Genomic DNA, 26,707 nt, shown 5'->3' with positions numbered 1-26,707 from the left:
GGGAGCCTTTCCTTTTCACAGATGAATAGAGAGATAAACCAGGTTCCAGTTTGGCTTATTCCTTCCCCTCAACCTTTACCAGTTGTCAACCTCCCAGCTCAGACCTGAAAGGTGGGTTTACCTTTTGCTTCATACTTTTTATTTTGAGGGGAGAGGGGTAGCTGTTCAGCTCCATGCCTCTCTCCTCCCCAAACCCAAACTCTGCAAAAAGCAATCTCCAAACCCTCATAATTTAATTCCGCCAAGCAAGTTCCTACCTTTCTAAGAGAAATCTTATCACCTATCTCTCTCGAGACACATACTCTGAGCAGCCCTGGGAAGCTGGGGGAAAGAGAAGCAAGCTGGACAGTGGAGTTCTGTGGATTTCTAAGCTCTGCCCTCTGGTCATCCATGAAATGGGGAGGGCGTGATTATTGGCCTCTGTACATTCACCAGTTCTCCCCTTTGTGGGCCAGAGTGGGCAGACGAAGAGATTTTGCTCTGCCTCAGGAGAACTCATAGCCAACCACCATGGGGAAGGGGTGGATCCACCAAGGGTATAGTGGGACTGAGCCTCAGTGTGACCAGGGATGTGCCATAGAGAACAAGGACTTAGGGCCGGGTGCAGAGAAGGGTGGAGGCTGGAGGAAAGCAGGCACCCAACATAGATTCCTGGTAGAAGAACTGGTGGTCTGGGTTAGGGCAAGATGAAGCTGGAGAAGAGTGAACTGATTTGGAGAGTAGGAGGAAGAAGGGAGGAGACAAAGTTCACTAGATTCCTGCCTTCTAAAGGAATCATGTCCCTGGGGCATGTGTGTCTCACCCAGTGATCTCATTGAGAATGGTCCTTGGTACTGCATACCCATAGTAGATGTCACCCTTACAGACACTTGCTATTCCCTCACCTTAGGGTGGTCATCATGCCTTTGGTAGGTAGAGGTCTCCTTGGGCACTGAATAAAACTGGGGAAGTATGGGGGTGCCCCAGAGGAATAGGGTTAAAGCTGCTCAGAGAAATCATGGCCTGACACTCAGGAACCTCAATAAAGAAACAGCATCTGGTGGATAGTTGGGGTAGGGTGGGACCAAAGCTGGGAAGATAGAGATTTGGAAGTCAGGGACACACAAGTGGAGAATGTGTGTGACATACCAGTCACTGTGAAACAAACAGATGAGTGCCTGGGGCTCATTATATTCTTAGCTCTTCTCCCGTGTACCTTTGGAAATATATCATAGAATGTCAAGAAAAATTTTAAAGGACTGTATGCAGTTGTGTAGTTGCATGTGGTGCTTATACCTTGCTGCAGGTGTGCAGTCAGCTCAGAGACTTCTGAGTGTGGGAGTGCATAGGTGTGGACACATCGCCATATGCACGCCTGTGTGTAAACTGCATCATGGATGCAGCTGAGGACAGCATGTGGACAGAGCAGAAGAAGCTCCTGTTCTGGCCAGGCTCAACACTCACCCAGCATCCTGCAGAGTGATTCGCCTAGTGATTACGGCTGGCCCAGGTCCCTGACGCTATAGTGCCATGTAACCCAGTATGTAAAATTGAGCAGCTACGTGCCTGAACTTATGACAAGGTGTGTTGATGTGTGAAAGCGGCTGTTTGTGTGTGCACGCCCGACTCTGACTATGAGTGTCGGATGTCTTGGTGAGGTGGGGCGGGGTCCTGGTCCGGAATCCAGCTGTGGTGGACTCCTCACTCTCCCGATTCCCCATAGCTCTCCAGCGCCCCTCCCCCGGAGTCTGGCTGTAGGGAAGGTGGGAGACACCTGTTGGGGGACTGAGAGAAGCAGAGCCCACAGGGGCCTCTCCCTTTGCATCTCCGCCCGCCTTGCGGGGCTCGGGTCCCGCCCCCGCGACCGCAGCCAGCAGATCCGCCGCGAGTGAGCGCGCCTCGGCCAGAGGAGCGCAAGACGGCAAGAGCGCACCGTGAGGACCCTGCGCAGGGAACCGAGCAAAAGCAGGGGCCGTCCCCGAGGCGGGCGGAGCAGAGGGACCGCCGTGGAGACACCCGGGGCAGCGGGCCGCGCCAGGCCGGTGAGTGCGGCTGTCGGGTGCTGGGAGCCAGAGAGCTGGGCGCAGTGACTCCACCGCCTCTTGCCCGTCCGGTCTGGTCCCGTTCCCAGTCACTACCCCCACCGCCCTCTATTCCCGCACCTCCTTGAGTCTTGCCCTCTGTCTGCCTGCCCCATCTCAGTCTGTTTTTCCTGTACCAGTCTTCCTGTCTCTGTGTTTCTCCCTCTTCCTGATATCTTTCTTCTGTCTGTCTCCTGCTGCGTCGTCGGTCTTTCCTTATCTCCCTCACCATGTCTCTATTGGATTCGCTCTGTCTCTGTCTCTATCTGGACTGCCTGTCACTTAGGTCTTTTATTTCTTGTTCCTCTCTCTTACCCTTGCTGTCATTCTACCCACTGTCTATCAATCTCATCTTTCCCCGTCTATGTCTCTAATATCTCTGTCTCTCTCCATCTTGGTCTCTCCTTGTCCCATCTCCATCTCTCATTTCTCTCTTCCTCCCACTTCTATCTCCCTTGGCCCTTATCACCATCTCTGATTTTCTCACCCTCTCCCTGTCCTCATTCTGGCCATTTCTTACTCCCTCGATCTGGTCTCTCTCTCTCCTGATCTTTCAACCTCTCTGTCTCTGTACATGTCTGAGAAAGCTATCCTTCTGTCCTTTCCTTATGACCCACTGCATGTTCCTGAATCCATGACCACCCCCGCTTGTGTTGGGGGGTGTAGGGGCAGCAAGGCCCACCACCACCATAATTGCCTCCCATACAGACGGCCCTTTCCTCTGGGCCCCGCCTGGTACCAGGGCCGCCCCCAGCAGGGGGACTGCGCCTGGAAGCTGTAATGGAGGTCCTGCAGAGACAGCAGGCAGCTCGGCTGGCCCAAGGGGTGGGGCTCTTGGTTCCTCCTCATCAACCGCTGCCACCCCGGCCTCCCCTGCCTGGGCCCCCGACCCTGCAGGCTCCAGAGGGAGCCTTGGGGGACATTGGGGCTGATGAAGAGGAGGATGCTGAAGAAGATGAGGAAGGGGAGGAAGCTGGAGCAGAGCAGGAGCCAACTGAGGAGAGCTGTCCAAGAGCCCAGGGCCCCAGCTCACCTTCCAGCCAACCCCCTGGACCCCATCCTCATGAGTGGACCTATGAGGAACAGTTCAAGCAGGTAGGATCCCCTTGTTGTAAGGGCTTTCCCCCTTCCTTCCCTCTGGGCAAAAGCAAAGCCAGGTGATCAGTAATCCATCCATCCCCAACGCCCTCTGCAGGAAGGAAAGACACACACAGAGACCTGGGGGGGGGGGGGGGGGGCAGAGAGAGAGAGAGAGAGAGAGAGAGAGAGAGAGAGAGAGAGAGAGCGTGTAGGAAGACTGGGGGATAGATAGGGTGGGAAAAACAGACACCCAGATATGTGAAAAGTGCACAAAACCACACTAAGGTGCAGGGAATGCCCCCAAACACGGAGACTGACAAATTGGAAGCCATCAGTGAGTCTTTAAGAAGGGGGGGGGGGGGCTTTCAGGGAGAGAGGCCTGGGGCTTGGGAATTCCTATACCAGCAACCCCCCACACACCTACCCTTTCACACATCAAGTCGCCAGGACCAGTAGGAGTGTCCCATACTATCTCCCTCTGTCTTTGGAAGCAGAATAGAGGTTGCCACTCCCTTGGCAGGCTGGTACACCCCTCCTCTTTCCTATCACACTACTCCCCCATCCAAATGTTCTACCTGGCCTAAATTCCAGGGACGGCAGTTCCCAGCCTGTGTTGGCCACTACAGCTACGGTGTGACTAAAGGACAACTATGCAACTGGGAATGACAAGATTTTACTCACATGACCTTAATTCCAGGTTCTTCCTCCCTGAGAAACCCTTCTGGGTTTTATTCTATGAAGGTGTTACTTAGGGCTGTGACTCTGGTGTGCTATTCTGGCAGCATTTTATGCAGGGTGTTGGTCTTGGGTGTTTTCCAGAAGTCTTAGTCTATGGCTAGAACTCTGTGGCATTAATGTAAGAACGTGTTATTCAGGGTCCTGTTACTCCAGAGATATAGCTCTAGGGACTGTTACTCTGGGGCTTATTACTTGGAGAGTGTGAATATTATTTGAAGGTATCCATCTAAGACTTAGGGCTCTGTGTTGTGGGCATGTGATTCTAAAGGTGAGACTCTGGGGTTTGTTACTCATGGGTGGTCTTTTCTCTGAGAGTACTTATTGGGGGATGGAGCGTTACTTATAGGTGTTACTCAGGGACTGTTATTCTGGGTCATTGACTATTACTCTGGAAATTGTTCCTCTTAGATTTGAGAGGTGATTCTGAGGGCAGGGGTACAAGTGACTAGGAAGTAGTAGGATGACTGGTAGGTCCCTCATCCCTTAACCCTTCAAGTCCTGTGGCATTTGGCCAGTGCCTCTGTGGTAGCTTCTGTAGTAGACAGGGTAACTGCCTCTGGAATCTCAGGCCAGAAGTTATCAATCCAGGAGCTCCTGAGCATCCTCCCTGCCCTTCACACAACCCTAACCCTGAAACACAAGGATGTGAACAGCATGAGGGCCTTGCACAATGAATGAGAGTGAATGATGCCTCACATACACATCAGTTTCCTCAGTGTGGAGCACAGACCTAGCCTGGCTTTCTTAGTTGGGAATGTCCTCTCAGAATGGGGCAAGACTTCACTCTGGAGGGCAGGCTGAGCTGTCCTAGTTTCTTCCTATGTCTCCTCTTCCCTACAATTCCCAGATGGGTGTTTTGGGCTTCCCAGAGCACCACTAGCCAGTACTGGTCTATGCATATTAGAAAAAGGTACCCCTACCTTCCTGCACCCTGGGGATGGGCCTAATGCCAGGGGGTCCACATTCAGGCTCAACTTACCCCTTTACCTAAGGACTCTTGTTCAGCATACAACCTGAATAGGAGTCTCAGGGGAGGGGGTTCAATGGAGCTAAAGAATGACCCTGGTTCTTTCCCAGTTGTATGAACTTGATGCAGACCCCAAGAGGAAGGAATTTCTGGATGACCTGTTTAGCTTCATGCAGAAGAGGGGTGAGTGAGGTGATGCGGGGAAGAAACTGGAATTGCCCCCATTTATCAGGTTTGAGGAAGGGAGACACCAGGATGTAGTCCCCAGGTGGGGTTCTCCCTGCAGGGGCCTAGGGTTGGCAGCACCTGTCCTTTAGGCCTTCAATAGCGTCTTTAACCTCTGACCCTGCCCCCCTTCTTTGCCCCAGGATTAATTAGTTACCAGTCCACTGGCAGGTTAATGAGTGTGGAATCAATTGGGAGGGTGGGAGGAGGAATCGTGGGGGACTGGCTTAGGGTGGGAAGGTCCCAGGACTGGAGGGCTAGTAATGCCTTAATTCTCTATAGTGGGCCATTCCTCCAGCCTTGTCTCCTCAATTTTCCCCTGCTTCAGTCAGGGAATTCCCCAAGTGCTTTGTAGCTGGAAGGACTGGGATTAGACTGAAGAAAAGACTTCCCAAGGGATGGGCTGGGGACCATAAAAGTATAGGAAGTTGGTGGAGAAGGAATTCCTTTCCAGTAATCTCAGAACTGGAAAAGAATGCAAGAAGGGTCCAGGAGGGGATCAGGGTGGGCAGTAGTCCATCACTTCAGCTTCTCCCCAGATTCATGGGACTGAACACTGACTCATTATCTCTCTCTACAAAGCTAATTAACTCACTCAGAGCACAGCCTGATAAGCCGCTAATTAACTGGCTGCACTGCAGCCCCCCCTCCCTTAGTGCAGCTGCTGGTCCAAGTCTCCCTGGACCATCACCCAGACCCAGTATCCCTTTTTATCCTTCCCAGGGACACTTGGTGGGGTCCCAGTTCCTCTTGCTCTCCTGGGAGGACTGGTCATTCTGGTCCCAGTGTCTCCTCTCTGCCCCTTCCTTGGGGCCTTCTCTATACTGAGAATGGGTTGGGGTAGTCTGAGCTGATCCCAGCACTACCCACACCCGTGGCTCTGCCTCCCTTTAGGTTCCTGCTTCCCTCTGCTGGGCTGCGGGAGTAGGGGGTGGGGAGTGGGGGAGGGCGGTCCCGCAGGGCCGATAATTTCCCCCCATTAATCAGGCCGCAGCTAATTGTTCGGGTCCAAAGGCGGCTGTGGAAGGGGGACGGGATCGGTAAGGAATTAACTGGGGCCCATCGCTCAGCGGAGACAGGACCCTTTGTCAGGACTGGCTGGCGGGGGTGGCGCTGGATGCAGAGTTGGCGGGCCCAGGCAGGAACTGATTCTTCTCCACCTGCCATCCGTTCTCCGTTCCCCCACCCCGCCGCCCCATCTCCGCCTTGGGCAGCCGTTGGGGGCTGCGGTTTAGGGGAGTTCAGTTCTTCGCTAGTCCTTGCTACAGTCTACCTGGACGGGGCGGGGGGGGGGGGGGGATTGACGGACAAACTAAAGCTCTTAGACCAAATCCACCTCCCTCGAGATAAAATGGTTTTCACATTTTTAAAAAATCTACTTGGAAAACAAAATTAAAAGAGGAATAATATTTATAGCTTGTAAAATTCACATTTCAGAGCCTGCAAATAAAGTTTTATTGGAACACATTCCCACCCATTCCCTAGTTATTCTCCAAGGCTGCTTTCAGGCTACAGTTGCAGAGTTGAGTAGTTGTGACAGAGATCTATTGGCCTGCAAAACCGGAAATATTTACCATCTGGTCCTTTACAGAATAAGTGTGCTGACCCCTGGTCTAGACTCCAGTCCTTCCTGCTATGATGGAGGCCCTGGGGGTTCCGCCTGTAATCCTACCTCCCCATCCCCTGGCCTTCCAGCCCTGAGCCTAGTGCAGGCACTTAACTCCCTCAGTCCCTAGGGATGCCCTCAGATAGGGCATCCTGGTGTCCTGACTCTCTGCCTACTCCCCATCAGGGACACCAGTGAATCGTGTGCCCATCATGGCGAAGCAGGTGCTGGACCTGTATGCACTGTTTCGCCTGGTGACCGCCAAGGGTGGCCTGGTGGAAGTCATCAACCGAAAAGTGTGGCGGGAGGTCACGCGCGGCCTCAGTTTGCCCACCACCATCACCTCAGCCGCCTTCACTCTACGCACTCAGTGAGGCCAGGGGTGCTGGCGGAAGGGAAGGGCACGCAGGGTGGGGGATGAGGATGCGGAAGGTGGGGCGGTGTCAGGGTGTGGGACTTGACCCGCTGGGCCCAGCCTCCCTTCCCCGCCCCGATTCGCCTCTAGGTACATGAAGTACCTGTACCCATACGAGTGCGAGACGCGGGCGCTCAGTTCCCCCGGGGAGCTCCAGGCCGCCATAGACAGCAATCGGCGCGAGGGCCGTCGCCAGGCTTACACCGCCGCGCCGCTCTTCACCTTAGCTGGGCCGCACCAGAGGGGCGCTCCTGGCCCCGCCTCCGGCCCTGGCCCCGCCCCGCCCGCGCCTCTCTCGGGTCCTGGTTCCAGCCCTGCCCAGGGCTCCGCCTCTGGTCTACCGGCGCATGCTTGCGCCCAGTTGAGCCCCAGCCCTATTAAGAAAGGTGCGACCAAAGGATGAGAATTTGGGGGCGGGGTGCATGCACTGAGGTATAGTAAACATTAAAATGAAAGGATTTTGAGGGGCGCGGTGGCACACGCCTGTAATCCCCGCTACTCGGGAAGCTGAGGCAGGAGGATTGCAAGTTCAACACCAGCTTGGGCCATCTAACGAGACCCTGTGTCAAAATAAAAAATAAAAATGGCTGGGGTTGTAGCTTAGTGACAAAGCACCCCTCAGTCCCCAGTATGAATAAATAAGTAAATAAATAAATAGTAGGGGCTGGGGTTGTGGTTCAGTGGTAGAGTGCTTGCCTTGCACATATGAGGCACTGGATTCGACCCTCAGCACCACATAAAAATAAATAAATGAAGGAATTGTGTCCATTTACTATTAAAAATATTTTTAAAAAGAAAGAAAGAAATAGTAAGGATCCCGAGGTCTGGGAGGCATTGCAATATAGGAGCAGGAAGACCTGAGAGGGCTCTGAAGTTTGGGTATTGCTAAGGCATAGAAATCCTGAGGTTTGGAGTCAATAAAGCCTTGACAGCTGTGGTATACGGGGTACTGTGGTGTGAAGCCAAGCTTAGAAAAAAGTCCTTTATCCATAGCAGCTTCATTTCAAACCTATCTACCTAGGGCTCCTGTTTGCATGTGGTTTGCCTCCTTGTGACTTGGATTCTTTAACAACCAAAACCAAAGTCCCCCAAATTCTCTTTAACCAACCTAAATCTATATATTGGCCCCCTTTGGGCTTGACACCACACCTCAGCCTCTAGCCTGAAGCTCTGAATGGGAAGAGAGATTGATCTTGGTGCTTGAGGTTGGATAACCTCTCTTGGTCTCAGACTTGGGGAAGAACCAAATGCAAGACACATTGCTTGGGCCAGGGAAACTAATGACCTGTTCTTCCAGAGGAGAGTGGAATTCCAACCCCTCATCTGCAACTGCCTGTGGGCCTGGCCTGGGGACCAGCACGGGAGAAGTTGGCAACAGAGGAGCCTCCAGAGAAGAGGGCTGTGCTGATGGGCCCCATGGACCCACCTCGACCCAGTGCACCCCCCAGTTTCCTACCCCGCAGCAAGGTTCCCTTGAGGGGTGAGGAAGGGCTTGTTGTTGAGGGGTCTTCAGTCCTATGCACTGAGGGAAAATAGACCCATCACCTGATAGGTTTTGGAGGTGGGCAGACAAATCCCTCTATAGACAACTGTGATTACAGGTATGGGGGCTGAAGTGAAATGTGGGCCATCTATAGAAATGGGGGACTGAAATCTGATTCCCCAAAATGTGATTACTCTGCCCCCTCCTGGACAGAAGAGCGGCTGGATGGGCCCCTCAATCTGGCAGGCAGTGGCATCAGCAGTATCAACATGGCGCTAGAGATCAACGGGGTGGTCTACACTGGTATGGGTACTTTAGGTTGTCTACACTGGCATGGAGTCAGGGGTATTTAGACTAGCATGGGGATTCTAGATTTTCTCTATTAGCATGAGGTTCAGGGATATCTGAACTTGCATGGGTAACGTGGGGTTCAGGGGATTGCTACATTGGCATGGGTTAAAGGGGGTGTCTACAAGGCATGGGGTTCAAGGCATGGTGACCATGGGATATCTGCCTTGTCGTGAGCCTATGTATTATTGTCAGTATTTCTTTTTTACCTGTTTGAGGGTATCTACATTGGCATAGGAATTTCTCACTGACCCAAGGGACTTTTCCTCATTGGTTTGTGGCAAGGGTATGTGTACGGTGCTCTAGCAATCAGGACACTTACTTTTGTTCCCTTCTGTTTTTGTGCCCCACCCTCTCCTGCTTGTGTTTACTTTTACCGTCCCCTTACCCCTTTGCCAGGTGTCCTCTTTGCCCGCCGCCAACCTGTGCCAGCTTCCCAGGGCCCAACCAACCCTGCAGCCCCACCCTCTACTGGGCCCCCTTCCAGCGCCTTGCCCTGAGAGTTCCTACTCAGAACTAAGAATCCCAGCTCCATTGCTGAGGTGGGAGGAGGCACCCTTCTGCCTTGATTTCAGGATGCTCACGCTGGGACGCAGCCCTGAGAGATGACCACACCCCACCTCCATGCCAAAAGGTTTTCTTTTGACGTTCCATCTACCTCATTGTAAAAGGAGGGCACCACCTCCCTAGCCAATTCCAGCAGCATCTACCAAAGGATTCTTCCCCAGCAACCCCCATCATCTTGTCATGTGCCCTTTGTGTCAGTATCATCTTTGGCACATCGCCTCTTTGTGTCAACCCTTTCAGGAGCCAGGTGAAGGGTTGGATTGGGTGTTGCTGCAGGAGACGTCCCTCAGGTCACATTTCCAAATAAAGTTGTGCTCCCTCCCTCTCCAGTGCCTCCTCTTCTTGTTTGGGTCTGGGTGGAGAAGGGATGATGTGGTACACAGGCAGCATGAGACGGGGGAGGGGGACTCTGAGGAGAAGGCAGAATAGCAAAACTCCGTGAGAATAGAAGAGCATTGAATCAGACTGCTTAGTTCAAATCTCGATTCTGTTACTATAGTGCTGTCTGGACTTGGGCAAGTCACTAAGTCACTTGAGCTTTAAAAGACTTTTTAAGGATTTTTTTCATGGACTTTTAAAGTTCATGAAACCTCCTACTGGGCTGTCTATGGGAATGGACCTATCCTGGAATAGTGGGTGTATTTATACCTGCAAAATTAAGGGGCGGGGAAAACTCTTTGGTGTGAAATTAGAAGAAGAAAGGAAAAATCTTGATAACCAGGCATTGGAAGCCTGGGTAGGGAACGATCAGGTAGCGTTACCTAGGTAACTAGACAGCTTTTGACTTCTTTCACCTGCCCCGTCTGGTCACTTCTGGCATTGAAAGGTTGAATCATGGCGTCACTTCCTGTCCGGAGGACCATCCGTGCACTCGGATTGGCCATCCTTCCTCCTTGGGCGGATGTCCCACCCTCTGACTCTTCCGCGGTTGAGGTGGGGCTGTAGTGGCGATGGCGGCTCTGACGGACGTGCAGCGACTACAGGCCCGAGTAGAGGAGCTGGAGCGCTGGGTGTACGGGCCGAGTGGGGCGCGCGGCACGCGGAAGGTGAGAGCCCGGGTCCGGTGGTCCGTTTCTGCTGCAGGGCAAGAGCAGTCCACTGGTTCAGCACTCGGGATGGATGCAACCACTCCAATCCTGTCGTCCACAGTCCAGCTTTTGACATAACAAAGGTCGGGGATCTTTTGGAGCCGATTGTACCCTCAGGGCCCATTCCCATGGTGGGCTCTGAGGATAGTTAGGACTTTTTGAGATGGGTTCAGTGACAAGTGTAACTAAGACTCTGCCCCGCCCTTGCAGGCTAGTTGGGGAGATCTGACACACTTGAGAAACTGACTAATGAGAGTTTCAATAGGAGATGAAGTCCACAATGGAAGTGCCGCCTTGGAGCCCTGCGTAGTGAGTTGCTAAATGAATTGTGCAGGTAGAGGTTCATGGAACCCCAAAGGAGTCAGAGCAGAGGTGGTAAAGAGTGAGAGGTGATGTCTGAGAAGGCCAAGAATAGGAGTGTCAGGGACTGGGTGCTGGGTGTTCAGATGCTGACAATCACCCCACACCAATGATTAAATTTTGACAAGTTTGAGAGCCGGGTACCCTCTAATGCCGTATTTCTACAATGGGAAGCCCAATTACTGAATAACTTCTGGTGCAGTGTCAGGCATTCTGGAGTTAAGTGCATTAGAAATAGTGCTGTATGTTTGTACACTTGTGAAATTGATTGTCACTAGCAGATTGTGTGCCCACTTGAAAACTAACTTCCCAAAACATTCTTCTCTTTGGCTTCTATGACTCTAGCCTACCTGATATTTCTTCTACCCTCTGGCTGCTGCTTTCAGTCTTATTTGCCTATCAACATATGTCCCTTGAATATTAGCATTCTGCACTCACTACCCTAAGACCCTGGTGAACTCATTCACTTCCATAGCCTCCTTCTCTATTTAACTCTTGTACAGTAAAAATTCTCATCTTCTACCCTTAAATCCTTGGTCAGCCCATTCACTTCCATAGTTTCAGTTAGTCTTTACTTGCCATTATGTCTCAAATATGTATCTCTGGTTAAGATTTCTATTCTGAGAACTTGATTTAATGTCCATTTGTCTTCCACACTTTTCCATTTGATATTCAGCAGACATCTCAAACTCAATCCATATGCTCTTAACTGTGCTCTACTTCTCCACAACCTGATTCTTTTCTATATGCCCTAATACAGGGATTGACCATCTTTAGGATCCTAGATGTCTTCCAAGACTCTTCCATTCTCCACACTAGAGTTGATTTGGAGGGGATGGAGCTAGAGGTAGGCCAGTCAGTTCAGCAGCTGGTAGTCATCCAGTCATGGGGTAATGAAAACCTGGATGAAGATATTTGCATTTCTCATGCCCAAGGATTTAGGAACCAGGGAATATGTAATATATGCTGGTGCCCCATAAACTCTAAAGTAGTTAATTGTCTCCTGAAACAGACTTGAAACTCCCCAAGAAGTACATGATTCTTTTCCTTTCATATTAAGGATTATCTGAAGCTAGGCTTCATCTTCTTTAATGCAAAAGAAGAGGACCAACCTAGATTACTAGGACTCAGAAGTTTTGGAGTCTAGGGGAATGAGGATTCTTTACTTCCAAGCCTTGAGCCAGGTGGTATATCTTGGAATTAACCTCCACTTTCCTTACAGGTGGCTGATGGTCTGGTCAAGGTGCAGGTGGCTTTGGGGAACATTGCCAGTAAGAGGGAGAGGGTGAAGATTCTGTACAAAAAGAGTAAGTGCTTCCATGGGGTCCCTGCCAGCTCTACTTTTCATACCTGTGCTTCCTGGAACCTCACTCTACTCCTTCAGCCAGCAGGTCACTAGAGTAATTCCTTGAAGACAGAAAGAAAGAATGTGAAGATGTTTCCCTGCCAAAGTAGTGAATTGCAGTATGCTTTTCTACATTGTAGATAAATCTCAAGCCCATGCCAGGGTCTTAAGTTATGAGATGAGACCTCTTACTGAAAGCTTCCCTTGGTGAAGGAGGGAAAGAAATTAGGCACTGAGAATCTCAGCCTTGGTTCAACTAGGCTGTTATGTCACAGCTAGTAACTGTCTTAGTAACTAGAAATCAGAGCAAGCTCTGGCTTGTTTGGCATTAAGGAGGAAAGGAGCCTTCCACCCTTGGTGAGGATCAGTGGCAGTGCTGGGGACCCCTGAGTGGTGGCAGCAATTGTGTTTCCAGCTCTACAGTCTGAGGTCAGCCAGCAGATCGTAAGAGTGGAGAAACAGGGAGGAGGAATAGGGAACTTGGTAGGTGCTGCTGATGCAGCACTACGTGTGTCAGCTCTTCATTCAAAGCTCCCTCCAAGGATGACCGTTCCCCAAACTTACTTTATAAGACAGAGTTCTGTTTCTAGCCAAGTTCTATTTTCTATCTTGCTACTTTTCTAGTTGAAGACCTGATCAAATACCTGGATCCTGAGTACATTGACCGCATTGCCATGCCTGATGCCTCTAAGTTGCAGTTCATCTTAGCAGGTAATTCTGGACTATGTGTGTACATGCACCTGAGGATCTTGGATGTGGGGATATAGGGCACAGAGATAGTCTTCCTCTCCCATCTTGACATGATACAGCCCTGAAAGTTGCTGTCTGGGATTTTGGCCAGGTTCTGAACTGAAGCCTGAGATGATCTGTGGATCCAGTAGAAGGCACTGAAAGCAGCATACCTCTGGGTGAGCTGCAGGCCATGGTGCTAGCCACAGTGGGAGCCACTCAGTGTTCTATCAATGGCCTACCCCTAGAATTTTCCTTCCAAATCTTCCTCATTCTGCTCACTGAATAGAAGATCTTCTAGGAAAAAATGGGGGCAGAGACCATTGTTATTCAGGAGAGAGGAGAATATTGTCATGAGTTTTAGCATTTTTCTTTCATGTGAAAAATCTCCAGTATTTCAGAGTTCTAGGCAGAAATATCAGTCAGCCACTACATAGCTAGGAATTTCTGAGCACCTCTGTTTGTTCATTCATCCAGAACATATTCAGCTGGGCATGGTAGCAAGCACCTGTAGTCCTAGCTACTTCAGAGGCTGAGGCAGAAGGATTGTGAGTTCAAGGACAACCTGGGCAACATAGTGAGACCCTGTTCCCTTGACCCCATCCCACCTCACCCCCCAAAGAGAGAGAGAGAGAGAGAGAGAGAGAAACAAGATATTCAATGGTTATCTACTATGAATTCGAGCATTATCCTGGGTGAGAGACCTATAGTGGTGAACCAGAAAGTCCTGCCCTCATGGGCACAACAAGAGCAAGAGGAGGCAATTCCCACTTCAGGGACCTGAGTTTGTAACCTAGGTGGGTAATGTAACACTGAGAGTGGGTAAGGAGGGGCACATCTGATGAGAGGGGCTATTAGGACTCTCAAAAGGCTCCTGATCAATTGCTATGGTTCAGGAGATCTCCCTCTGCACTGACTTTTACCCCAGCCTCTCCTCTCTTCCTATGACACTGCCTCAGGAAGCAGTTACAGTGTCCCAAGTCATCTTCTTGCCTTAGTCTGGTCTCATTTTCACAAAACATTTTCAGCATGTCACTTGCCTACTTTCAAACTGCAGTGTCTCCTCTCCTTGCTAGCATAAAATCCTAATTCTTTAGCCTGCCATCCAAGGTCTTCTAGTCTATAGGGACTATCCTTCCATCCAGCTATGGTTTTGGGGCTCTGCCTTTTCCTATTCAGCCAATTGAATTCTTTTTCCTTTATTAATTGTCAAGCACTCCTGCCTCTAATCATTTGCATGTAATAGTCCTCACTCTTTCTTTCTTCCTTCCTTCCTTTCTCTCTCTCTCTTTCTCTCTCACTCTCTCTCTCTCTTCTTCTTTCTTTCCTTCCTTCATTTTCTTTTCTTTCTTTTTTTTTTTTTTTTTTTATGATATTGGAGATTTAACCCAGGGCACTCTACCACTGAGTTATACCCCAAGCACTTTTATATCTTCCCCCCCTGTTTTTTTTTTGGTACTGGGGATTGAATCCAGGGTTGTTTAACTACTGAGCCACATCCCCAGTTCTTTTTTATATTTTATTTAGAGACAGGGTGTCACTGAGTTGCTGAGGCTGACCTTGAACTTGCAATCTGCCTCAGTCTCCAGAGCCACGGGGATTACAGATGTGAGCCACCATGCCTGTCCTATATCTTTGAGGCAGAATCTTACCAAATTGCCCAGACTGACCTCAAACATGCAATACTTCTGCCTCAGGCTTCAGAGTCATTTGGATTACAGTTATGCACCACTGCCCAGCTATAGTCCTCATTCTTGAATGTCTTCCCACTCCAAGGATTTCAGTGCATTGAAACCCCCTGTGTATACAGAACCCAGCCCAGGTCCTATTTTCTTCCTAGCCTCTCTCTTTGCTTTCCCAGATCTCTTGCCATGTGTATTCTCTCTACCTCTGAGAGCCACTGAGCAGATCTTGCCTGGTATAGTCTGTCACATGTCTCTGTACGCCTCCCTGGGGGCCTTTGGTATGAGGACCCAAGTCTGAAGTACTTTTTGTCTTCTGTGATCTAGAAGGCAAGGAATTGTTGATAGGAGGCTAGAAGAAGAGGCCTAGGAGCCTGTAATCCCAGTGACTTAGGAGGCTGAGGCAGGAGAATTTTAAGTTCAAGGCCAGCCTTGACAATTTAGTAAGACCCTGTCTCAAAAGGGCTAGGATATAGTAGAATAGCTCTGGGCTTAATCCCTACTTAATTCCTAGTACCTCAACAAAAAAAAAAAAAAAAGAAAGAAAGAAAGAAAGAAAAGAAAAGAGGCTTTGGAATTAAAACTTGGAGAAAGATGGGATTTGGAGAGGTTGAGAGACTCCTTGGACTCAAGATAGGTCAGACAAGACATCCAGGAGAGGTAGGGCAGGATGGGAATGTGCACCTAGAGAAGGGAGGCAGTGGGTAGGTTTGCTGCCCAACCCTGACTCCCGCCAGGTGCTTGACCTCTTGCACTGAAGTAACAGTGCTGGGACTTGCTTCAATTCCACTGTCTTTTCTTTATGCTTCAGAGGAACAGTTTATTCTCTCCCAAGTTGCACTCCTGGAGCAGGTGGACAACCTGGTACCCATGTTGGACAGTGCTCCCATCAAAGGTACTTCTTTGGGGCTTCAGCTCCACTGTTCTGCTTGGGGAGGGGTGGATGAGCAAGACTTCCCTATGCCTCAGACTCCCTGGGTTTAGGCTGGGTCCACTCCTTTTCTTTATCCCCACCCCGGGGCTTACTTGTCTTATTGCCATCTCTACTAGAATTAAAATTCTCAGGATGGAGAGCTTAGTTTCAAGAACTCAGGTAATTTGGGCCTGAGTATACTTAACACATGCTCAAGCAGCCCCCAACTCTGCTTTCTACCCCACCCCTCAGTCTCTCTCTTCAGATTGCTGCAGAGCCCTGATTTTACAGTCAGAGCCCCTGCCAGGGATATGAATTCTTCCTGCTGCACTTCTGAGAGAGTCCCTGGGCCTGGGGTTTGACAAGCAGACAGTGGCTTTAATTGAATCCAGATATCCATCTTGTCTGTCTCCGGAGGTATTTTTTCCAACTCCCCCTCCTGCTCCTGATCAGCTACTTGCTGAGTATCTGACAGCCTTAAGCTGCTGTCCCAACATGGTGGTCAAGGTTCTGGATGTTAGATTCCAGGTGGCCAGTTTAGGGACCTGGCATTCCTCCTCAGCCCACTTGCCGGCTCCCCGTTCCCAAAGCCAAAGAGACCTGGGCTGCTGGGCTGAGGGCAAAGGGACAGATCCTATGATAGTCGAAGTACTCTTTGCTGGACATGGTGGCACATGCATATAATCCCAGCAACTTGGGAGGCTGAGGCAAGAGGATTGCAGGTTTGAGATGAGCCTCAGCAGCTCTGGCAAGACCATTAGCAACTTAGCAAGACCCTCAAAATAAAAAGGACTTGGAAAGCACTGCTGGGTTTAATTCCCCAAACCAAAAACAAACAAACAAAAACTCTCTTTACCAGGCCATGTTCATAGCATTTGAGTGGTAGGGGGTAACATTCGGAGCCCCAAAATTTTGTCTTCTCCTTGGCACCTGTGTTTTCCCTTCCCTATGGGTCCTGGACTAAGACTGGGTCAGGCAGGGAGCCCCACCACCACCTCCAGCTATAGCGGTCGATGAAGCCTGGCGTTTGTTTAGCTTCTCCACTCAATACTCTAATCCTGCCGAAGACCTAATAGACTATTGAGCAGTCCCGGGGGAGGGCACAAGCATCATCGGGCAGTGTGCGATGTGTTTTACAGCCGTTCCTGAGCATGCCGCCCGCCTGCAGCACTTGGCCCAGATCCACATCCAGCAGCAGGTATGAGGAGGACTGAAAGGGAAGGTAGAGATGGTAAGGCACCTCATCCACACTCCTCCTACCTGGGGAAGCATGCCTTAGGCCCTTCTTTTGACACTTCAGAGGTTTGTCCTTTACTTTCCATATGCCCTAGAGCAGGGAAGGGACTTGTCTAGGGCTACATCCAGGCCTCCTGCCTCCCAGCCATAGAGCTATTCTGAAACAGAAGGTTGAAATTGGGAGGTGCCCAAGAATTCCTGAGAATGGTATGTCCTCGATTATGAGTGGAGGATTGCTCTCCCCCTCTCTCTCTCCTCCCTCCTCTCTTTTCTTTCTTTCTTCTTTTTTCTATCTTCGGTTCTTAGTTTCAAGTTCAAAGAGGGTTCAGAAGGAGGACACATATACTAGACAGAATGTTTTCTTAAGTGTGTGGCCCACCTCCCCTTTCATAATTTGGACTTCTGTTAAGGCACCCATCCTAAGGCCTGAAAGTGCCCCTTTAGCATTTTGCTCCTTTTGTTCTAGGTATAAACTTCACCTTCACTAGGCTATGTGGGGAATAAGTTTAGTGAGAGATAGGACTTTGCCCATATCCTTTTTCTACCACTTTGGCCCTACAGGACAAGTGTGCGGAGATCACTGAAGAGTCCAAGGCTCTCCTGGAGGAATACAACAAAACCGTATCCTTCTGCTCAGCTAGACCCCAGTAGGTGCTCTCCCCAAGCTCTATCCTTTTGTTCCATCTCTAGGTCTCTCCTCCCATCCCAACCAACCTGTCGATTCCCTGCTTCCCCATCCCTACTTTTGGCAGATGCAAAATCACTCCCTCAATAAGACTCCTGTCATCTCCTTGACCTGTGACCAGACAGTGCTTCTTTCTAAGCAATTCGTGCAGTGGGATGAGCTGCTTTGCCAGCTAGAGGCTGCCAAGCAAGTGAAGCCAGCAGAAGAGTGACAGCTGCTCCCCATCACAGGGCTGGTCAGGGCAACCAGGAGGGCCCTGAGCCAACCTGTCTATAAGAAGGCAGAGGCAGATTTGTATTTATGAGATGTAAGGACCACCTGTCTGCACTCAGGTTGGGCTCTGAGGACAGATATCAGGTTACCTGGCAGTTATGTTTTTTTGCATCCCCCCCATCGGTGTATTTATTCCAGTGACAATAAACTATAGAGATTACTGGAGGAGTGTACCAGCTTCTGGTCTAGGATATGCTTGGTGGTGAGGATGCGGGTGATGGAAGGCAGAGCTGTCAACCTCCCTAGTGATTGGACTGGAAACTATTCTTATCCTAGTCTGGCTTTCTGGGAGATGTAGAGCTCTCAAGATGAAGGCTCTCATTTGATTGATGTGAATGGAACATTCCTTTGTGCATCCATTTATCTTACATTTACCAAGTACCCTCTAAAAGTTATATGCCATGCCAGGTATTGAGGACACAGGATGTTGAGGGATATAGTCAAGCAATACGTAGTGCTACCAGGTATGCACAAGATCTTTCAGGCTCAAAGAACGAGCTATGGAACAGGCAGCAGCCCTGAAGGGTGATAATGCAGGGACTTTCCAAGCCAAGGGAGCAATATGTGCAAATGCAGAGAGAAACCTTGAAATTTCTCTCTTGGGAGCCTGCGTGGTGCCATTTGCTGCGTAGGGAGAGCCCAAGAGATCTGGATGTTTTAAGCTCTGAGAGGGGAAGTTGGGAAAGCCCTGCAGGGGAGCAACTGAAGTGGGCACCACACTCCGCTAAGTGCTGCCTCCTTGTGGTCTCAGGGAGTAATTTGGCTCCAGATTGCTTACCAACTGCCTGCTGGCCATCCGCCACCCATGTGGTCTCACTGGCTCCTGGAATTCAGCGTGTCCAAACTGGTCTGAAACCTGGCAGTCTACTAGACTACTTTTCCATTCAAACAGTTGTCAACTATTCACCATAACTACCTGCCAGTATCTCTCAATTTAATCTTTTCTCCATTCCCACTGCCATTTCTGTGGTTCATGGTTTCAACAAATCATCTAACAAATATTTGAATGCCTGCTCTTCGCTGGGTATTGCACTAGGTTCTGTGGACACGCCCCTGGATCCCCGTGGCCAGGAGCCCTGTGAGGCTGCTATCGGGTTGTATGTGGTACAGCCCCTTCCCAGGGTCATGCCAACTGCAGCCCCACTTCACACGCCATCCTCTGCTGCCGCTAGAGAGCTAAACACAAACTGGTTCGATTGACCCCTGTCAAAAACCCCGATAGGGCTGGGGTTGTGGCTCAGAGGTGGATAGCTTGCCTCGCACATGTGAGGCACTGGGTTCAATCCTCAGCACCACATACGAATAAATAAAGATATTGTGTCCATCTACAACTAAAAAAAAAAAAAAAAACTAGTTCGCCAGTGCCCACAGGATGAGGTCAAAGCTCAGCACTTGGTAACTAAGGTTGTCGCCCGCGCAGCAGCAGCAGCAGTAGCAGTAGCAGTAGCAGCAGTAGCATCCACTCCAAACCGAACCTCCTGTTCGCAAGCTTCACCTCTGCTTCCGCAGTGTCCAACAGGTAAAGCCCGCCCTCCCATCTTTTAAGGACCAAGCCCCTTATTCTTCAAACGCAGGACTCCTCAGGTGGCACCTCCCCTCCCGCTCAGGGCCCTCTTGGCCCCGTTGGGGCGCCCCTGTCCCGGATGTATCTGCGGAGACCGCGCTTGTGTTCCCAGTCCGCACGACCTAGCTCCGCTCGCTTGGCGGGCCTAAGCTCCTCCTCGGTTTCTCTCAGGCTCCGCCCTCGTACGGCGTGCGCGGCCCCGCCGGCTCGGCGCACTCCCGGCTCGCGCGCCATCTTGGTTGCGCTGCGAGGATCGAGTGTGATCCCTCCCGGGTTGCGGAGGTGAGATCCAGGTACCAGCAGGGTGGGGACGCTAGCTGCAGTGGCCCGCGGGACCTGGAAGCGGGCCGTGGCAATGGAGACGGCCGAGGCTGGCCAGGATTGGCTGACGCAGCCCTCCTCTCGAGCCTCTGCTCCTGAGTTTCTGAGTGATCTGGGTTGCTGTAGATTGACCCCGATACGGGGCGAAGGCTGCTTAACCCTGCCCTAGGGATCCCGGCGAGGTTTCGGTTCTGTCTTGGGAAGCATTGGGTAAGAGTTCTTGCTGTGTCCCGAGGAACCTGGGTCAAACAGTCTTGGCCCTGTTCTCTGGGAGCTCAAAATTAAGGGGATTGCCTCCTCCTGTACCTGATAAAGAGCTCTCAGTCTTGTTTTTAGAGAGCCACGGTAAGGGTTCTGGGCCCTGCCTTAAGAAGCCCAGAATAGGGGTTGGGGCTCCCTCCCAGTCCTAAGGAGTTTGGAATAATGGGATCTGGCCCCAGCCCAAAGAACCCAGTGCTTGGAAATTTGATCCTGTCTCAGGGACTTCAGATTTGTGAGGAAGAGGGGTATATTGTAGCCCTGTCTAGAGGAAGAGGAGGGCGTATAAGGGGTAAGCCTCTTCCCAAGGTGAGGTAGACATGGTTCCTGGTCTGAGAAGCCTGGGAATGAGGGGTGTGACACTATTCCTGGGAAGTCTGGGATGAGAAAAAGGGCCATACCCAATGGGGGTGGAGGGAATGATGGAGAATGGCGGGGGAGGGCGGGGCCACATTGCCTACCACTCATCTAATACTTCCCTGCAGTGGGCAGTGAGATTCACAGAAACCAAAGCAAGCAGGATGGAGCACTACCGGAAAGCTGGCTCTGTAGAGCTCCCAGCACCTTCTCCAATGCCCCAGCTACCTCCTGATACCCTGGAGATGCGGGTCCGAGATGGCAGCAAAATTCGAAACCTGCTGGGACTGGCACTGGGTCGATTGGAGGGAGGCAGTGCACGACATGTGGTGTTCTCTGGTTCTGGCCGGGCTGCAGGGAAGGCTGTCAGCTGCGCAGAGATTGTCAAACGGCGGGTTCCAGGCCTGCACCAGCTTACCAAACTGCGTTTCCTGCAGACTGAGGACAGCTGGGTCCCAAATTCACCTGACACAGGCCTAGACCCCCTCACAGTACGTCGCAATGTGCCTGCAGTGTGGGTACTGCTCAGCCGGGACCCCCTGGACCCTAGTGAGTGTGGCTACCAGCCCCCAGGGGCACCCCCTGGCCTGGGCTCCATGCCCAGCTCCAGTTGTGGCCCCCGACCTCGAAGAAGGCCTCGAGACACCCGGTCCTGAATATTTGCTGAACCAGGCTGTTCTCTAGACCTGGACATCTGAGATGGCTGTGCCTTTTCTGAGAACCCCTTTCGACTGCTCAACATTCCTAACAAAGCTTGAATCCACAGAAGTCCTGCTGCCCCTTCCCTCTGGCCTATGAGAAAGAACTACTATGAAGAATGCCATCTGTGGGGTCTCTCCAGATTTCTGGATTGTTTGAGAAGGGCTTCACATTCAGCCTACAGTACATCTGATCTTCCTCCTAATAGAGGTCCAAGGATAGAGTTAGGAAATAAAGGTTCTGCCCATTTGTCATATGAGCCTTGGCCTGCTGTGTGGAAGTGGGAGAAAAGGAATGGAAGTCCCTGCCTGCCTTTTGCCACCTGAGAGCTAATGGACTGGAGACAGAGGAAGGGTAGGCTCAGGATGGTGTTGGGAGGATTTAGTCAATAAGAATCCTGAAGCAGTGACCTGAATCTGTATAGGCCTTTGGGTGGCTGTTTGCCACCCACTTTGAACTAGTTTAGGGAATTTGCAAGCTCAGATATTTCCATCTGTGGCATATGTTACAGTGGGCTCATGGACTCAGGCACCAGCTTGTCTGGGTTTGAATCCTTGTTCTGCCACTTGAAACTTAACTACCTTTTGACCTTGAACAAGTTACTGTTGTGTACTGTGGTGTGTTCTCATCCACAAAATGGGGACATAATAGTGTTTACCTCATAGGGTTGTTATGAGAATTAAATAAAGAGATATACATATGACACTTAGATAACACTTGAGCAGCTAGTGCTATAATGTTAACTATTAATATAATTGACTCAGTTTGTAAGTATGCTCTTTCCTGAGGTATTCTTAAAAAATACCTCAGTTCCACATCTTTCTTTAGGTCTCATACTTGCCTTTTTACCCTTTCCCATTCTTTTTCTGCCTCACCTTGACCTTTGACTCAGACTCACCATGGTGAGATCAGGGGGATGAAAGAGGTGAAGGTTCTATCAGTAGACAGGGGGCTATGGGCATTAGGGCAGGATTGTGGGCAGTGGTCGGCTCCAAAGAATTGAATCAGTTGGGTTTCCCATGGATCTTGAGATTTTCTCCAATGTGTCCAGCAGCTTGGGTGTGCAGTCATAAGGAAAGCAGAAATTTGGGAGTCTTGTGAGCTTATATTATAGTAGGAATTTGAGGGTGTTGAAATATTTTTCTGATACCAGGCAGGTGGGATTGTAGACCTTAATAAGGAGGGATAAGGTCACCAGAAAGCCAGCAGACCATGGTCAGAACTTTAAATACTGCATCCTTTGCCTTCCAAGATAGATGAGCCCTGCATGATGTGAGCATCCTGGTTGAGGGGCAGGTGATAAGAATTCCAGGAATATTAAGAGAGAGAACCTCTGGCTGCCCCATCAGTCCCTTCAGATGCATGGAGTTATGAAGCATTTCACCCCTGAAATTGATTATGGCTGCTGTAGTGATTCAGATGTCTTGCAGACAGCCACTGCCTGACCATTCTCCTTTCATCTAAGTTTTCTTCAGGGGTGCAGTGATGCACACCTGTAATCCCAGTGGCTCCAGAGACCGAGGCAGGAGGATCATGAGTTCAAAGCCAACCTTAGCAACAGCGAGGTGCTAAGCAACTCAGTGAGACCTGCCTCTAAATAAAATACAAAATAGGGCTGGAGATGTGGCTTAGTGGTTGAGTACCCCTGAGTTCAATCCTCATTACCTCTCCCTCCACCAAAAAAGTTTCCTTCTTTTTCTTTTTTCTTTTTTTTGGTACTAGGAATAGAACCCATGGGTTTTTAACCAATGAACCACATCCCCAACCCTTTTTATTTTTTATTTTGAGATTGGGTCTTAATAAGTGGTTAGCAGTTGCTGAGACTATCTTCAAACTTCCTTGATCCTCCTGCCTTGGCCTCCCAAATCACTGAGATTACAGCATGTACTACCACATCCGGCCTAGGAATTTTTTTTTTTTTTTTTTAATTTTAGTTCCTAATATAAAAATAAGTAAGATGCAGTTTAAATATATGACAATTTGTGTGTGTGTAGCTGTAATAGGAATTGAACCCAGAAGCACTCTTAGAAATGAGCTGCATCCCCATCCCTTTTTATTTTGAGATAGGATCTTGCTAAATTGCCCAGATTAGCCTCGAACTTGCTTGCCATTCTCCTGCCTCAGCATCCAGAGTACACATGTGTGCCACTATGTCAGTATATGATATTTGTGCAGTAACGTTGAAAGTGGATTAAATGACACCAGAATACACACCAGTTATTTTTGAACAGCAAAATGACAAGGATCTGCAATTATAATTAAGGCATATGAGTATACTTTAAGAGTTCTAACACTTCACAGCTTAATTTTCAATGTACTTTTAAAAATTCCTCTCTTACCCACATATACACTAGACTTTGTAGGTCATCATTTCTACTAAAGAGTCATCACATACATGTCCTGCCAGTGGGACCAGGACTTTGAAAACTGAGATGACAATTCCAGACACTCGAAAATGGCAAATCCAAAGGTTCTGTAACTCAGAATTTTTACCCTTTCTTAGCTTCTATATTTTTCTCTGAGTATCTTATCTCTCTTCCTCCATCAGCAGTTTTCAGTATCATAGGGTCTTCAGAACTCTGGAACCACACTGTCTTGCAGACCTACACACCTGTGGCTCAGCATCCCATCCTGATCCATTTTGCTGTGGCAAGGTGGAGAGATCACATGGAATAAGCATGGTGACCTGTGCTGAAGGAGTGATTCAGGAAGGTGGCATTGCAAGCTCTGGAGCCCCAGGAGGGACTCCTAACTGGTCTGCTCTTCACTGAGGCACCACCTAGGGCCCCCAAAATGATGAGAGGAAGTATGGAGGAACACAGCTGGAGTCAAAATTCCTTGAGAAAACCAGAACCTGCTGTTCAGAGAATCAGGAAATAGACTACAGATAGGGAGGGATGGATGGCTACTGATAATGGGGGCATTTTTCCTTCCCCTTAGTCTCTAAAGGGCCCAGCTGGGGCCTTCAGGCACAATGTCAGAGAGAGGCAGAAAGAGAAGTGAGACCTTTGGTGTAAGAAAGCTTGACCAAGCTTAGGAGGGTACAAGAATTGGGTATAATTCTCCATTTCCTGCTTTCTCCTTTATCCACTGCAGTGTAGCTTCTGCGTCTGTAATTTCTTAGAAAAAACTTTGCCTTGGCACAGAAGGTGAGGAAGTGGAGATAACTCAGGAAGTTGGAGGAGAGATGACTCCTGTAACAGGAGGGAAGGAGTCAAGGATGGGCAAGTATGCAGAAAGGTGTAGAGTGAAGATAGGGCACAAGGGAGTTCTGGAGGCTCTATCTTCATGAAGCAGGAGTTCACTCTATAGCTGAGGGTGGGGCAAGGAAACCAGTGGGAAGGAAGTATGAGGTAGTTGTAATTGGGAGAGGTGACAAGGGTGGGGATACAGGAAGATGACCAGAAAGGGCTAAAATCCCAGTGTAGGCTGGTGACCATGAAACTGTAGCATCATCAGTAGGGGTTTCTAAGCTCCAGCAGCACTCAGTACAAGTGAAGACTCAGAAGGAGGACTGTTGGGTTCTTCCAGACTGAGGTTAAGATAGTCAGAAATGACAAAATGATAAGGAGGCTAGCAGAAGAGTGGGTGTAGTGACGGACCAAGGCATCCACACTGGGTTGGGAGGGAAATAATAGGAAGGGTACAAGGGTCAGTGGCCTGGAGGTCCTCATGAAGATGTCTGAAGAGGAGTGAGATGGAGTGCCATAGAAGGGGAGGAATATTGGAACTATTTTTTGAGGCTTCTGTAACAAAGTACCAAAAACTGGATAGCTTAGAACAACAGAATTTATTGTTTCAAGGATCCAGAGGCCAGACATCCAAAATAAAGGCGTTAGCAGGGCCATTCTCCTGAAACCTATTGGGTAATCCTTCCTTGCCTCCTCATTTTTGATGGTTTGCCAACAATCTTTGATATTCTTGGCTTATAGACGTACCACTTCAGCTCTCTGTCTTCGTGTGACAGTTTCCCTGTGCATCTCTGTACCCTACTCCTTTTGTGTCTATCTGTCCAAATTCTCTTTCTTGTAACACCAGGTATATTGGATAAGGGCCCACCTTTCATTGGAACTTGATTACATCTATAAAGACCCTATTTCCAAATAAGATCACATTCTGACATACCATGAGTTAGGATGTCATATCTTTTTTTTGGTGGGATGGAACACAATTCAACCCATAACAGTGAATAAGATGGAGGAATCGGGATGTTTGAGAGTATTAAAAGCTGATAGGATTCGTTTGTGGGCATGAGGGTATATCCACGGTGGGTAGACTGGAGAAAAAGTCACTGAACATCAAGTTAAAGAATTAGGAGGCAGGGGCAGGGGAGGAGCATCCAGGTGGGCAATGGAGTCATCCAGGATGGAATGTGTTGATCATTCTCATACTTGCCCTAGAGGTGGCATGTATAGCCTCATATTAGTTATCCTTGAAATGGAATATATAGTATGTCCAGAAGTATTACATGCTTCCCACACCCAGGCAGGTACCAAGTCCTGCCAGTTTTGCCTCCAAGATCTCCATCTGCACAGCCTGTGTTGGTTTGTGCCCCTCAGTATCTTGCAACAGCCTCCTGAGTGATTTCCCTGCTCTACTTTCCTTGATCACTCCTCCAAACCAAGCTACTAGCTGTTCCTTTGTTTAGAACGCTCTTGCCCAGAGACCTGTATGATTATCTCCCTCCTCTAAGTCTTTGCTAAAATGTCACCTAAATGAAGACTATCTGTCCACTCCACTTAAAATTACAGGCCAGGGACTGGGGCTGTAGCCCAGGGGTAGAGTGCTTGCCTCTCATGGGTGAGGTACTGGGTCCCATCCTCAGCACCACATAAAATAAATAAGGATATTGTGTCAATCTACAACTAAAAATATTTAAAAATAATAAAATAAAAATTATAGGCCAACACTTTAGTTCTCTCTTACCCTGCTTTTTACAATGTAACTTTTTGTTTTGTTTTGTTTTTTGGGTACTGGGAATTGAACTCAGGGGCATTTGACCACTGAGCCACATTCCCAGCCCCATTTTGTATTTTATTTAGAGACAGGGTCTCACTGAGTTGCTTAGCACCTCTCTTTTGCTGAAGCTGGCTTTGAACTTGCGATCCTCTTGCCTCAGCTCCTGGAGCACTGGGGTTACAGCCTTGCACCACCATGCCCAGCTTAATTGTAGTTTTGACCTTCTAAATATAATTTACTTCTTAAAAATACTATTTTTGTTTATTGTCTTCCCCAAATGAGAATGTAAGTTCAAAAGGACAGGGGTCTTTGTTTTATTCACTGATAAAACCTAAGAATCTTGAACATTACTTGGCACATAGTAGGTATTCAATAAATATCAAACAAGTGAATGAATAAATACTAAGTAGCCACATACACAAATCTGATCCTGTCAATCCTCTGCTCCCGTAGCTTTCAATTCCCAGATGAAAGGACAAGATTCAACTTTGTTCACTGGTCTGAAAGGATCCTGATGTTTGACTGCCACCTGTGACTCAGTCCATCTTTGGCCTGGTCTCCTTGGACCCTGGATTCTGACCACATGAATGCCTCATCCTTCCCAAGCACCGTTAAGCTTTTCTTTGCCCTTGTCATTCTGTCTGCTTGGAACTCATCAAGAGTATTCAGAGTACACCAGAGCTAGCCTCTGAAAACTCCTTCAGGGCCTACCTCCCTACTCCTTACTACCTGACTGGACCCCATTCTGT

At 49.4% G+C, this 26,707-nt stretch overlaps 3 protein-coding genes across 9 annotated transcripts; all 3 read left to right on the top strand.

Annotated features, from left to right (window-relative positions):
- Positions 1-6: 6 nt before the first annotated feature.
- Positions 7-10,093, top strand: ARID3C (AT-rich interaction domain 3C). 3 transcript variants are annotated; one of them, XM_079111796.1, is made up of 8 exons: positions 7-111; positions 295-1,561; positions 1,850-2,021; positions 2,769-3,155; positions 4,956-5,028; positions 6,863-7,046; positions 7,182-7,477; positions 8,389-8,756. In XM_079111796.1, exons 4-8 carry the CDS (start codon positions 2,841-2,843, stop codon positions 8,625-8,627), a joined length of 1,107 nt encoding a protein of 368 aa, XP_078967922.1. In that variant the 5' UTR covers positions 7-111; positions 295-1,561; positions 1,850-2,021; positions 2,769-2,840; the 3' UTR covers positions 8,628-8,756. The 3 variants fall into 3 exon arrangements, with proteins under 3 accessions (XP_078967922.1, XP_078967921.1, XP_078967923.1); XM_079111797.1 differs by lacking the exons at positions 7-111; positions 295-1,561 and adding exons at positions 8,788-8,877; positions 9,322-10,093 and having other exon boundaries at positions 1,874-2,021; positions 8,389-8,571; XM_079111795.1 differs by having other exon boundaries at positions 1,286-2,021.
- Positions 10,094-10,380: 287 nt separating this feature from the next.
- Positions 10,381-20,551, top strand: DCTN3 (dynactin subunit 3). 5 transcript variants are annotated; one of them, XM_079111799.1, is made up of 9 exons: positions 10,381-10,535; positions 12,160-12,244; positions 12,907-12,993; positions 15,505-15,588; positions 16,746-16,804; positions 17,404-17,489; positions 19,242-19,319; positions 19,536-19,646; positions 20,429-20,551. In XM_079111799.1, exons 1-9 carry the CDS (start codon positions 10,440-10,442, stop codon positions 20,436-20,438), a joined length of 696 nt encoding a protein of 231 aa, XP_078967925.1. In that variant the 5' UTR covers positions 10,381-10,439; the 3' UTR covers positions 20,439-20,551. The 5 variants fall into 5 exon arrangements, with proteins under 5 accessions (XP_078967925.1, XP_078967924.1, XP_078967926.1 ...); XM_079111798.1 differs by having other exon boundaries at positions 19,239-19,319; XM_079111800.1 differs by lacking the exon at positions 19,242-19,319.
- On the top strand, positions 20,465-22,656 carry RPP25L (ribonuclease P/MRP subunit p25 like; the record flags this gene model as incomplete). Its single annotated transcript, XM_079111803.1, has 1 exon — positions 20,465-22,656. The coding sequence occupies one exon, from the start codon at positions 20,465-20,467 to the stop codon at positions 20,954-20,956; it is 492 nt and encodes a 163-aa protein (XP_078967929.1). The 3' UTR covers positions 20,957-22,656.
- Positions 22,657-26,707: the final 4,051 nt, after the last annotated feature.

The sequence above is a fragment of the Sciurus vulgaris genome (genome assembly GCF_902686455.1).
Source record: "Sciurus vulgaris genome assembly, chromosome: 15".
In the NCBI taxonomy this organism is placed as follows: Eukaryota; Metazoa; Chordata; class Mammalia; order Rodentia; family Sciuridae; genus Sciurus; species Sciurus vulgaris.
This window is presented reverse-complemented; position numbering and strand designations above follow the sequence as displayed.